The sequence below is a fragment of the Crocuta crocuta genome, unplaced genomic scaffold (assembly GCF_008692635.1).
Source record: "Crocuta crocuta isolate KB4526 unplaced genomic scaffold, BGI_CrCroc_1.0 scaffold1067, whole genome shotgun sequence".
Lineage (NCBI taxonomy): Eukaryota > Metazoa > Chordata > Mammalia > Carnivora > Hyaenidae > Crocuta > Crocuta crocuta.
The window spans coordinates 21,441-35,894 of NW_027529216.1; the positions used below are offsets into that span (position 1 = coordinate 21,441).

A 14,454-nucleotide genomic window follows, 5' to 3' on the forward strand; every position below is an offset into this window, starting at 1 on the left:
ATCTCAAGGGGACAGGGGAAGGTCTCACCAGCCTCTAAAAAAGGGAGGCCAGGGGCCTATCTTTTAAGTGTTGACTAGAGCAAACTATAAATTCTTTTGACAACCCTGAGCTTTCCAGATGGGAAATGGGTCATCTAGAGACTAGCCTTAGGCTGCTATAAGTCATACTAAAGTTTGAGCAAGTCTCTTGGAGCAGGTGTTTGAAGGGAGTGTCAAGAAAGTTTTTGCCGGTCTCACCTCCAGGTGACTCTAATGCAATCTCAGGTTTGAGAATCACTGCTCTTCTAGAGCATGTCCTAGGCGCAAGTACAGACTGGTTAAGTGAGAAGGTAAATTGACTCCCATAAATTTTCTATGCCTGTAATTTATTCCTTTATTCCTATTCAGGTGTAAGTGGTGCATACTTGGACCTGGTGGCTGATAATGGTGTGCCATTCTCCTTGCCTAAAGGGGAATTTTGATTGTGGTTAATCTGTTTCTCTATTTCTCATGTTAGACCTATTGATAGTAGTTAACTTTATTAAAAGTTGCAGGATCAAGAGGAGCTACATTTAGCTTGTCGTTGAAGTAGACGTGGAAGGGGCAGGTCTATGCCATGCCATTGCTTCTGGATGCAGAAGTTACATGTGACTTGCAATTGTCCGTGGATTATGTTAGTTATGGGTATTTTGGGAATTGTAGATATGGGGAAATGGCATATGTGTTTATGGACCATGAAGAAGAGAAGTATAGGTAAACATCTGTTTTGTCTTCCCAGCACCCCTTTTCTACCACCTTCTCTACCTTATCCTCAGGGTTGCAGCAGGAGCCATCCTTTATGTACCTTCACAGAGAATTTGGGACTGAGCTGGAGGAGATGAAAAATCCTGGCTGCATGCAAGCATCTGATGTATTTGTTCCTAAGGCCCATCTACATTGTCCCTGGGTTTTGTGAGACACCACCATCTTTATAATAAATTCCTCTTTTTGCTTAAGTTTGTTCACATCAGATTTCTATGACTTGTACACAAGACTCTTAACATACCTCATATAGGAGAAACTTTATGCTGGGTAGGCCAAAGACAGTTGAGATAACATAGGCCAAAGCCTTGAAAGCTGAAGCCCTAGATGGGGACAATAGATAATCACAGAATAGTAGTTGAAGTGCGTGCTTTGGAACCAAGATCTGGGTTCCAATACCAGTTCAACTCCTTATTAGCTATCTAAGAAGTTACTTAGCCTCTTGATCCCTTACTGTATCTGTGAAATAGGGACTCATTAATTTATTCAACAGATTTGACACCTACTACATGCCTGGAATAAAGCTGGGCCCTGGGGAAAAAGTAGTTTTCGACAGTCAAGGAGCTTAGAAGGGAAATGGTAATGATACTTACACCTCAGAAACTTGTGAAGATTAAATGATGTAAAGTGCTTAGCACAATAACTGGCACAGTAAGTACCTAATAAACATTCACTCCTATCTTGAAGGGTGGAGAGAAGCATAAAGAGGTTACATGGAGAGTTCACACTGGACTCAACCTTCTGACTTAAGTAGCAATCTTCCACTTAAGTAGCAACTAGCTGTTCAGTTTCTGCAAGGGGCCCACTTAGCTTTCTCTATTGCCCAAATCCTTGGGGCCTGTTTGAGAGGTTCATATGGTTATAGAAAATAGTTCATTAGAAGATCTAATGAGACTGCCATATTTCTTGTTTTTCTTGAACCAACAACTGGCTAATAGCAAGTAGAGAAATCATTTGATTAGTAAAGGAAATGATGACAGTGGTTCTCAACCCTAATTACATTACTATGTGTGTAACAATACTGGTTATAGGGATAGGACACAGACACATTGTTTATTTTCAATTGTGGTAAAATACAACAGAATTGACTATTTTAACCATTTTCAAGTGTGCAGTTCAGTAGTGTAAGTACATTCACATTGTTGTGCTTTATGTAGTAGCTTTACATAGCTGCCCAGGTGATTTTAATATGCCATCAGGGCTGAGAACCTCTGACCTGGAACGGAGATCCCTTACAAATACTTCTTAAATTCTTGAGGCTAACATGCATGTGAGCTAGTCCTTTCCAATTCTTTATCACAAGGTCCTGCTCCTATTTGGACCATTACCTATGCTGTACATCTTCATTTCTGTCTTGAGCTTCCTTTGTAAGACCCCACCTTCTTTTCCCTAACCACTACTACTAGTTTGGCTCCTTCAAAACTCTTTAGTCACAGACAGTTCTACCATCTCATTCTTTTATCTAGTGGTGCATATTTTAAATGGGTTTTATATTGTCTTACCCCCCAACTTAAACACTTTCACCTCTGAACCTCACTCTATCACATCATCTAGCACCTTTTGGGGCAATACCTAATCTCTACACCAACAGACCCCACATTGACTCACAAGTTGGGTCTAGTTTTGTCACCTGTTTCCTCTTCTCTTAAAATAGTGATATGTAACATCCCTTGAGTAGTCGTTACTATCATTTCAGCAAGCCTACTGTGTACAGGGTATAATGGTAAAATATGCTTTTTCATTTAGTCTGGAAACAACCCCACCAAGACAGCTATCCTTTTTACAGATAAGGAAATTGAAGCAGAAAAGTTAAGCAGTTTTCCCAAGTTCACAAAGGTAGAATAAAAACCAAAGTCTGCTGGACTCTAAAAAGTATTTGTATTAACTGTAATAAGAATCAGGGCCCATTTCCAAACCACCCTGGTTTCCCCAATACAAGTTTACTGTGGAAGTCACCAGAGGTATGTCACGGTGAATACAATTAGCAATTTAGGGACAAGGTGGCTGCTTTTACATATCCTATTTAATATTCACAACCACCTCATTTTATAAACAAGAAAGTGGAAGTTTGAGAAGTCTGCAAATCAAAACCCATGCTTGTTCCATCATGTACCTTAGGTCCTTCCTTTAGCAATCACATAAGATAGAATGCCTTAGAGTTACTGGGTCAATAAATCAAGGTAATAGATGTTTTAAAACACTTTAAAAATCCTCATCTAATCTTGCATAGTTTTGATAAGCCTCTAACTCTTCCTCCAGGGCTATTTGCATAAACATGCACATTTCTTCTAAGCTATCAAGTGAACAAGTGATCTGATCTCATTTGGCAGTTTCCCAAGTCCCTGTAGTGTGGTAAATGAGAGATGTGGGAGAGAAATTTCAAAATTTACTTTTTTCTAAAGGTGTACCATTGAAACATTGTCAGTATGAAAGGAAAACTCCTGAATAAGTTTGTGCAAAGGTCACATTTTGAATCCTTTATGAAACAAGCACTGGATATAACCTCATGAAAGATATGTAAGAAAAGAGTACACACTAATAGTGATAAAGATGAAAACTTATTATAAGTGTATTTGGCTTATTTTTCGTGCAGTATATCTGAGAGTTGTATGGCCCGGGTTTTTTTCCCATGAGCTTGGGAGTCAGACAGACTCGGTGTGTATCCAGTCTTCACCATTTCCTAGCTATGTTACCATGGAAAATTCTTGAATCTCTCTGATCCATAAATTTTCTCTGTAAAGTGGAAACAGCAACAGACTTAGCTTATAGGATTGTTTTGTGAATTAAAAATATCACAGGTAAAAGCCTTGATAACACAATGGGAACTAAGAAAGTCATAGTGACTGTTACAATTATGGCTCATTGAGAAGAGTGGAGAAGAGGTACAGTTCAAAATTTGTTGGAGCTATAAATCAAGAGGTAATACACGGTTTGGTTAATTTGTTCAGCCAGCATAATCTATAGGATTAATTTTTAGATCTGCTAAATTACATTTGATGAATGAAGAACCAGTTTAAGGCAGGTGATTGCAGTGACTATGAAAGCATTTTAATAAGATAACATACTCATTTTATAACACAGCCTTTATTTTCTGTTTCAAAACAAAATTTCCAAGAAACAAAATACTTACAATGGCTGAGTACAAATGAAATAATCACAGTTTCAAAGAACCAAATCAGACAACTGCTTAAAGGCAGATTACTTGGTTTACCAAAACAACAACAACAAAAAAAACAAAAACGCAAAAAAAAGTTAATTTCAAGAAGGATTAAAATTAAGTTTAACAACATACTATATAATGCTACATTCCCCAGTTAAGAAAGGAGAGTTCACATATACAACTAAATGTTAAGTGTAGAGAAGTGGCTGAAATTCTGCATACTTCATAGTAAATTATGCATGAAAGTTTATTAATTGCATAAACTTCCTGAGTGGCTCCCATGCTGCACTAGGTCTACATGCTTAATATTCATATCAAACAAATTACAGCTTTAAGTGATTGAGCATGACAGACCTTGAATAACTGCACTTTCCGATCAGTCACTATTTCTGCTGAGGGTATGTTCTGGACCACAAACCTCAATCTGAAATCTTAGCTTGTAGTGAAAAGAAATGCAACTTAAAAAAACCTGGAAGGATGACAAGCACACATTTAGGGATTCATTTTACACCAGCAATTTTTTTTTCTTAAGAGCCCAGTTTCTCTCTTCCCTTCTTGCTTGACTTTTAGCCTTTTTTGAGGTGTCTTTTTTTTTAATTAAAAGAAAACCTTTCATAATGGAAGCTGTTGGCTTGTACACTCCTCCAACTATCTCAGTTGAAAATAACTTGAGCATAACCTAGCCACTATCCCGGGGCCCTGCCTATCTTGGCTATTAAGGACCCTAACCAATGTATGTGTTCATCCTTCACATACAAAGACTATTTCCATGGTGATCTGAAGGCATCTGGCTCCATAAAAATGTCATACTAATTTCAAAGGATTTTACCAAGTTTGAGTGTTACAATTTTACTCTCTGGATTGGTTTAAAAAAAAAAACTGAATCCCAGAAATTACATTTATCAAATCAATGGCCTTTTCTACAACCCACCTCCTTTTCTGGTTCATCATCAAAACAAAGGGGGACCAAAAAAAAGTCTACAATAAACAAGAGAATAAAAATATGAACAACCTATTCTAAAAAAAATGGCCTGCACACCACCTCAAATCTCAAGTTTTTCTGAACCAGACAGAAGATTAAATAACTGAATCCCAAACCAATGCCAAATATACTTCAGGAATGTATACAGCCTGAAATACAGTATTTGCTAACATATGCTGTAGTGTTACACAGAGTAAACATGGGAAACAAGGAACATGTGGCTTACAAACATTAGCTGAGTTTTCTGGAAAAATAAAAGGAATGCATCATTCAAAAAAGACTGCAAAGAAGAAAGTCAATGCTTCCAATAAACTTTAGAGATTAGATAAACAGTTGCCACCAACTACAATTCAACTAAAAGCATACAGCCATTTTAAGGTAACAAAATGCTACTGCAAATACCTAGCAATATGCTGAGTGACAGGCCACTGCTGTAGGATTTATCAACTATTTCACTGTGGTAGTTAAAGCAATTTCAACCCATAGCCCTTTAGGCACATGAGACAAGAAATGCATCTTTAATAAAAGATGCTAAGTTACAGGCACTGGACTGTCTAATTTAGTACTTTCTTACCATTTATTTTACAACAGACTCCTACAACTAAGTCCTACATTGCCACCAGCTGGATGTACTTCTCTGCTCTCCATCCCCAAATCCCCAAAGCTTATTCTGCAGACACACATGGTTCTTATCACTTAAACACAGATTGGTAGCAGAGTGATGGTCCCACTCATTTCAAACTCATAGTTAGCACTGGGACAAGGAGGCAGGCCAGATTTAGAACCTGAAAGAATACTGACAAGGCAAAAAAAAAACAAGTTTCACAGGCAGTGTTTACTTGTGCACCCCCAAACAGCATGGAAAACGAGGTAGATAAAAGTAACTGGACTGGAATTAAACCTGGGGTTCTTAAATGATACATCCCATCATACTGCATATAACACGCCACATTCAATCCAAAAATCACAGCGGAAAAGTGCCTTTTAAACTTTCACAGATAATTTTGCTGTCAAACCACTAGAATTCATGCTTGATATAAAACTGGCAAGAAAAGGATGAAAACCAAAATGGATATTTGTTATATTACAGCAAATTACCTTAAATAGAGATTCAAGACTGCTACAAATATACATAGGGTTATTTTCATTAGATTTACACCAATACTGGTTTCATATTCTTATGATGTTAACACCCAACTTCACAGACATAGCAGCATGTACTTCATGATGAAATGCTCACATTGCCACATATGGAGATACAGTACTATTCATCAGACTTGTACTGTGAGAAGTAAACATGGTGGTTGGACATACAGACTATCCCCCAAATAAACTTTACAAGCAGGATGGTTTAGTACAACTTTTTCTCTTCTACAAAAAGGAAAATGATAAGGAAAGGTTTGTGTGGTTTTTTGGAAATAGGTAGAAGGCCCTTGTTATGTAGTAGGCTCTTTGTTAAGTAAGAAGGGAATTTCTGAGCTTCACCTCAAGTGTTAATTATTTCTGGGGAGGAAATTACCTCAGCAAGGATGAAAACAGCACTATTATATGGGTTAGCAAAATTATGAAATAATGCAAAACCCCTAGGTAAAAAACTAACCAATATTTACAGTCAAAGTGACTATTATCTGAATCAAACATTTAAGTAATGGGGGAAAAAACCCACAGTGATGTGAATAACACTGTTTTCTTCATTTTTGCACAAACTCACGTTTTTCTGTATTTTTAAACTTATACATGTTACATATACATAATGTATACATAACATATATGTTAACCCAACTACTGCAGTCAGCACGGAGACAGCAGTACACTATTCACCATCTTCAGACTTTAGAAGACTACTTTTCTTTCCAGCAAAAAATCTGAAAAGATTCTAAATATTACAAGGCACTGCAAAAGTCTGCAGGCAAATGAATGATGAATTATACATAAAACAGAGGTGCTGGCAAAATGTGGGACATCTGATGCAGAGCAGCCATTAATAAATGTAATTGTGCATGTCATCCATGGAGGTTTTTTCATCCTGGGGTACACTGTTTAAAAGGATTACAAATGGAGAAGGGATCTTAAAACCTGCAGGATTTTCACTTTATAGGTTGTAAGTCTCAATGTGATTACACAAGCCAACTCTTATAATGAAACACGAGCAGTTTTAAAGAATTATGGATTTTAGGTGCATTGTTTTTGTACACACGGAAAACACTGTAATGCAAGCATTTGCATTACACTAATGTCCTAAAATCACTGCAACTTGCAAACCAATACTGTAGAAGAAATTTGAAGAATCTGTACATAAGATTTAGAAAGACTCACCCAAACCAGAGTACGTTTTCATTTATGAAAAGAAACTGTGGCTCTTATCAACAGCAATTCTGAAAATGCTGCCTTAGACACCCCAAATGATAGTGACAGAATCTTCATGATGGTTAGTGTGATCCTCAGGTAAGCAATATCAGACACATTTTTTGAAAAAGGGTACTGAATGTCACAAAGTAGACTATGCAAAAAATAAACAAACAAACAAAAAACCCCAAGAAACTACATCTATTAAGTTTTCCTTACCTGGCAAGCTCATGGGGTGAAAATTTTAGAGGAACTTGGAGGAAAATCTGTTAACAGAAATGTTGGGTGATAATTTGGAATGTTTACCAGTAGACGGAACTCATTATCAGGTAAATGTGTACTAGAAATGACCTTGAAAATTTCAGAGTGGAAAGTAAGTATTTTAAATGTGTATATGTGGTAGTTGATAAATACCATTTAAGAATTCTGTTTGGGTTTTGCAGACTGTGCAGTAGGAAACTGTGACCAGCCTTTTAAGATTATTATAGTTAACCTTCTTGAAAACCAAAAGTGTATATTTTGACATTGCCTCACCTCCTCCTAAAACTGGATAAAACCCAGTAAAGTGCAACTTGACAGTGATCTCTCTCAGATTCTAAAGAGGCTGCCAAAATAATCTAAGATCTAAAATCATCTAGGTTGCTATATATACTAAGAAGAAATTATAACTAAAAAAATGGTAATAAAAAAAAGCTAAGGGCAACTTAAATAGTGTCCTTTGAGGGTCTACTATCTCACTGCAGGACAGTGTATACCCCACATCTTAGAACCCTGTAAAGCCAGTGTTTCATGTGTAAGTCTCAAAACCTACAACCTACTGTGTCAAGTACATTTTACTTCAGAAGAATGGATCAATAGAGGTGTAACTTGAATCCTCTTTGTTAGGAATACAAAGATTCCCCCAAAATGAGATTCATATCAGCTGCAATATATCCCTTGCAAAAGAATGCAAGCCAAACCAATGCCTCTCAGATGCTCAAAAACAATGTAGTGTGCACATGAGAAACAAGGAGATAGCTACTTTGAATTACTATTGAAATTCTAAAGTAACTACAGTATCTGCAGAATCAAGGAACTGTTACAGTTCTGTATTTTCCTTTCTCTCCGCCTCACCTAAAACAAGGCTTCACTCCTGCTGTGACGACGGGAAGAAAATCACATTAAAAAGGGCTCATGGTCTATATTGGTTGACAAAGTTATTCTAATTTTATATACCAAAACATTTCCTGCAGCAAGTTACCCTGCCTTCTGTGAAAGGTAAACCTAAGATAAATATGTGAAGAATCTCATAAGACTCTGGCTGTTGGAGGGTCTCACTTTGTCCACGTTTGGGGAATTTCAATTTAAATAGTTTTTATACACTTTAAAGTATCATCCAGCTGCAGATAGCAGCAGTAAAAAAATGGGGGCTTCTCAGCAATTCATGGAAAGTGTCCTGGAAATGGTAATGCTCAAGCTGAGCTTATTAAAGCATTCTGAATGGTACTTTTAAAAAATCAAGTATCAAAGAGGATAGGATTTGAAGTGAAAAAAACACTTCTGTGTGCAGTGTTCTATGTACAAACTGCACAGTTCTATAGAACAAAGTGCTATATAAAATACCACAATGAAACAAACAAACAAAAAAATACAGTGGAAAGTAAACTCAAACGAGGGAAAATATGGCAGAACCCAAGAAGAACGTTTAGTATCTTACGTGTCCTGAAAATAATTCTGAAAAAAATCTCCCTCTTCTTCATCATCTACTCTGATTCATTTGGGACCAGGAGGGATGGCAGATGGATTCTGCACTGATGAAGCTGGAAATGCCTGCAAATTCATTCCCGGCTGGAATGGTCCCCCAGATTGAGTCGGAATTACTACAGACTGTTGTGGTGTTCCTGAAATTCCTACCCACTGTACTGGGTACCCTGGCCCCCCCACAGCATTATACTGACAAACATGGGGCATTCCATATGATGATAATGGCCCAGGAAATGAAGGGAGTGAGAGTCCTTGTGGCAAGGAGGTTGGGACAGCTCCACGGATTTGGGACAGAGAAGAAATCCATGTTGATGTGTAGCCCATAGTAGATGGAGTATTCTAACGAAAACAAAAATAAAAACAAAAGATCAGTTTATTTGGTAGATGCTTTAACCCATCTATATTCCTTCCTATTCATTTTGGCTTACTACTCCCATTATTACTAGAGGCGGCTACCATTTTTGGAGCACCTTTCTGTGTGCCAAGCAGAGTTGCATACTTCATTTTCTCTTCTTTACTGCCCTGCAAGGTAGGCATTTTCAGATATGGAAATCAAAGCTCAAAATTGGTAACCCCCAATATCACTAAACAGCTTAATAGTGAGGTGAGGATTGGCTAGAACTCCAGTAAATAGAGTTAGGACTCTCTGTTCACAATTTAGTGTCTTTATGCTAGCACTACTCTTTATAATTTTACTTCTTTTGGCCAGCCCCATAAATTCTCTCATGTAGCACCACAGACCATAGCCCAGGTTACTATGTAATTCTTTGGAGACCGAGGAGCATGATTAAGTGTGGCCCAGGGGAAAGAGCCTGGCACACACAGTAGGTGCTCAGTAAATGTAACCTTCCTACTCACTCCTACTCATTGCCTTAAAGTCTAACATTTCTTTGCAGTTTTGGAAGTTTGTGGCAGTATTCTGAAAATATATTCCTGTCTGACTCTCATCATGTCCTACTGTGGTTATGCATATGTATAAATTACTGAAAACTTATGCACATGGTAATAATAAATCTAATGGAAGTAAATAATTCTCACTTAAAGGAGAATTTGGTATCAGTCCCTAATGCTTAGTTTTTCTAAATCGAATAGCCATGCTAAACCCTTTCAAATAAACTTTCAAACTAAAGTTAGAATAAAGACTTTGCCTGACTCAAGAATGAATCTCCTGAAGTGGAAAGACACATTTATTCAGTAATGTCTTCTTCATATCAGTGTTTTTGTTCTGTTAAAGTAAAATTAAATGTAATACTTCTGAGTCAAAAGNATATAACTAAAACACAAAAGAGCACACACATATATTATGACTTCATTTTTATAAAGTCATTTCCATGTATCCATATACAGACATAAAAAAGATATCTGAGCCCCGCGTCGGGCTCTGTGCTGACTGCCAGCTCAGAGCCTGGAGCCTGAGAAATAAATAAAACATTAAAAAAAATTAAAAAAAAGATATCTGAAATGGTGTTTATCTAAAGCTAGTGACAATTATTTCTAGGTAGTAGGATTTGAAGGTGGTATTTTATTTTATTTAAAAAAATTTTTTTAATGCTTTATTTCTGAGAGAGAAAGAGATAGAGAGAGAGAGAGAGACAGCGTGAGCAGGGGAGGGTCAGAGAGAGAGGGAGACACAGAATCCGAGACAGGCTCCAGGCTCCAAGCTGGCAGTCAGAACAGAGCCCAATACAGGGCTCGAACCCACGAACCGTGAGATCATGACCTGAGCTGAAGTTAGAGGCTTAACTGACTGAGCCACCCAGACGCCCCTGAAGGTGGTATTTTAAAATTCGTACTTTTCTGCATTGATTAAATTCTATAATGAACATTATTTTACAAACAGTAATGTGATTATTAGTTTTAAAAGACCAGTGGAGATGATTTAATCTTCTCTTGCATATTTCAAAGGTGTCTGAGCTTCAAATGACCTATGGTCTTTCCTCTACAAAAACACACTGCCTACTCATGTTCTGTATCTTGGTGACTGGTATGCTGTAATGATAGCCAGTAATGCCAGCCAGAAACCTAGTCTTGACACCTTCCTTCTGCCATACATCTATCCCATCATTAAATCTTGTCAATTTTATCTCTTAAACATTTCTTGGAATCTGTTCCCTTTTCTTCATCTCAATTTCTCTTTAACTATACTACTGTGACTAACTCTTAGTTGGTCTATCAATTTCTACCCTTACCTCCAATAATCCTTTCTTCTTGCTTCAAGTCAGAGTGATCTTTTCAAAAAGCAAATCTGATGTCAACCCTAGGGCTTCAGGCTATCCATCTTTCTTAAAAACAAAGTTCCTTATCATCACCATTTTTAAGACCCTCTCAACCTCCTTAGATTCATTGTGAACCAACTCCTCTCTGCTCTCTTCACTTCAGCAAAACTGACCTACTTTGAGTGCCCTCATGACCCTTTCCCCATACAGGGCTTCTGCATATGCTGTTCTTTCCACTAGGAATCAGATTCCCTCCCTTTTTTCACCCAGTTAACACCCACTCATCCTTTAGATCTCTGTTCAATCATCACCATCTCAGGGAAGCTTTCCTAGACTTCTCTTTACTAGATCAATTCTCTTATTATATGATATCCTATATTATATATGTCTGTTCATGTCTAATTGAGATAGGGTACATACTTGTTTTTGCTCATCAAACCCAGTGCCTAGCAGGTGGCTTGGCACAAAGTAAAGGGCCTGACATAATCGTGACAACATTTTCTACTAAGACCACAGACCAGTAACAAGCAAGGACATTAGATAATGAGATGGGCTTTCCACACAAAATGTAATCAACTGAACTTAAAATACAAAAATAGTTACCACTACATGCCAGACACCTTTTGGTGTTATCTCATTTAATCCTCACAGTGATCTTTTAAGGCAGGTAGGAATTATCTCTGTTTTGAAGACATGAAAACTGAGGCACAGATGACTTGCCTACAGTCACACAACTAGTAAGTGACTGAGCTGACATTGGAACCCAATTCTGCTTAAAGACCTCTACCACTTTTGTTCATACTTCCATTTTCTACTCACTCTCCAAAAATCCTCCATTATACTGCAATAAACCACCCTCCTACTAGTCAACAAAAGCCTCCATTCACACAGTAGATCTCAGAAGATCTCTCACTGGCAGCACAAATGCATTTATGCCTTGAAATTTCCCTTTAAAGGCTTCCAATTTTTACAATGGTGATACTATCTGTATATAAATTCGTTACAGGAGTAAGATAAATACAGAGTCCCCAAGCAGAAATACTGCTTACTAGTTTGGGAAATCTAGGCTTTTGAAATTTTATTCAACATTAACATTAAATGTATTTTCAGACTTTCTTTACCAAATTATATGCAATGACTACAAACACAAACATACATGTACACACACACACATAGACACACATATACCTCTTGCAATTATGAGGGTTCAGATTCTAAGCCTTGATTCACATTTTAATAGATTTACTCATTTTGAAAAAGTGATACTTTAAAAGTTCAAACAGAGAAGTGCAAAGTAAAATAAGGCCCAAATTCCGCCATCCAGTATATAGTTAATGGCTTCTCCTAGTTCTGTGTGTATATATAAATATCTAATATACATAATTTTAAACAAATGCTGTATATAGCCTGCCTTCTTCTATAAGCCTGCCTTCTTCCCACTCCAGAATGCATTGTGGACATCTTTCTATAGCTCAACTGCAGGAACATCTGACTAAGGCCATATGCAATTAACTAAACTTAAGATGCCTTTTATAATATTCTAGCTTAAAAAGATTTAAAATTATTTTTCAAACTGAACAAATACAATCACTTAATGGTTCTAAGAATATTGATATACAACATATGATAGCTTTTCCTCAAAACTCAAACTCTTCTTGCACCACAGGACTGAATTAACCCTCACTCCAGATGCTTTCTTTTTTGATACTTTATGGTTATAGTTTCAGGTATAAGAGCCTAAAGCGAGGGTCAGCAAGCTACAGCCTGCCACTTCTTTTGTGAATCAAGTTTTAATGGAACAAAAGCCCTGTGCATTCATTTATATTTTGTCTATGGCTGCTTTTGCCCTATGACAGAGTTGAATAGTTGCAACCACACAGGTTGAGAGTACTTACTAACTGGCCCCTTCCCAGAATAAAAAATGTGCTGACCCTTGGTCTAAAAGACAATTTGCTCAAAGACAAAACGAATCTAGATAAAAGTCTCTATGTTGTCCAGTCACACCATTCTCTAATAGTGACTTTAACCATAGACCTAAGGAAATAAGTTTCTATGGCTTTAGTTCTTAGAAATAAAGAGAACGTGCAAAAACAACTTACTTCACATACTTTGTTCCAGTTTTCTGTCTCTAGTTTGTGTTGACTCTGTTTGAGTTGGTTTAAACTTGGCTTAATAAGAGAATTTCCGACGGTTTCCTTTGTCCAGTCATCCACCAGCTTATGTAAATCATCTGTGAACATCCCTTTTTTACTAGCTGGAGATTGCTGGCATGATGCTACATTACTCTCCATGCATAGCGGATCTAGAAGAAATAACAGGAAGACCATAAAAAGGAATTAAAACTGATAAATACTGTTCTTTGAGTAATAATGCAGTTGACAGAACCTCACATATGGGCTACAGATAGGGTAACCAGACATTCCAGTTTATCTGGACAGTCCTGGAGTAATTATTAACAGTATGCCTTTCACTCTCAGAAGTTTTCTCTTGTTGGATGGCAAATTATATGGTCACCTTGTTATAAAGTCAAATAAGGTACAAATTATAAGTCAAATATAAAAACATTAGTATCAGTTTTAATCTTTACATTAGTTTCCTCAGATAAATACTTAACAGAGTTAAAAAATAAACAGAATGTTAAAAGTGAAAATGACCTTAGAAGGCGCAAACCACTTGTTTTATAATGGACAAATGAGGCCCAGAAAAAACACAATGACATGCCTGAGTTCTTGCAATTAGTTACCAGCTGAATCAGGCCTGGAACACTTTAAGCATAGACAAGGATACTCTCTCTTTTCATTATATCATACTGACTTTCAGCAAGCATCAGAAAACTAGAATCTCATTTAATTTTTTTAACCAATATTTTTGTCTGTTAATGATAAACAAATGGCAGAAACAAGAACGCAGATGGTGTGTGAGCCTCATTAGTTCTAGAGCATAAGATGTCCAAATATAGGAAACAAATCAATTACAGATATCTCTATTTCCCTATCTGAACATCACACTGTCTTTAAATTGTTTATTACTATTATACACATTTACTAAATCATTGTCATAGGAAAAATTCATAAAGTTCCAATTCCTCTGACTTACAAGCCAAAACTTACAGAGTGGGTTTAAAATAAATTTTAGGAAATACGACTGTGAGATTTAGGCAAAATAACATGTTCAGACGTATTATTAAACAAGCATATGAAAATTTCTTGTACATTTGTTACGGTACT

General features: G+C 36.9%; 1 protein-coding gene and 1 long non-coding RNA gene across 2 annotated transcripts in view; one reads left to right on the forward strand and one right to left on the reverse strand.

Moving 5' to 3' along the window:
- The window catches only part of LOC144226855 (uncharacterized), a 3,011-nt gene extending 2,037 nt beyond the window's left edge, over positions 1-974 (forward strand). The window contains exon 2 of the long non-coding RNA XR_013333763.1: positions 758-974. This is a non-coding gene — a long non-coding RNA (uncharacterized LOC144226855). The remainder of the gene's footprint in view (positions 1-757) is intronic.
- A 7,906-nt stretch (positions 975-8,880) lies between these two features.
- The window catches only part of WNK3 (WNK lysine deficient protein kinase 3), a 132,802-nt gene continuing 127,228 nt past the window's right edge, over positions 8,881-14,454 (reverse strand). The window contains 2 exon segments of the mRNA XM_077758369.1: positions 8,881-9,350; positions 13,327-13,529. Coding sequence (XP_077614495.1) covers positions 9,021-9,350; positions 13,327-13,529 — 533 coding nt within the window. The 3' untranslated portion in view covers positions 8,881-9,020.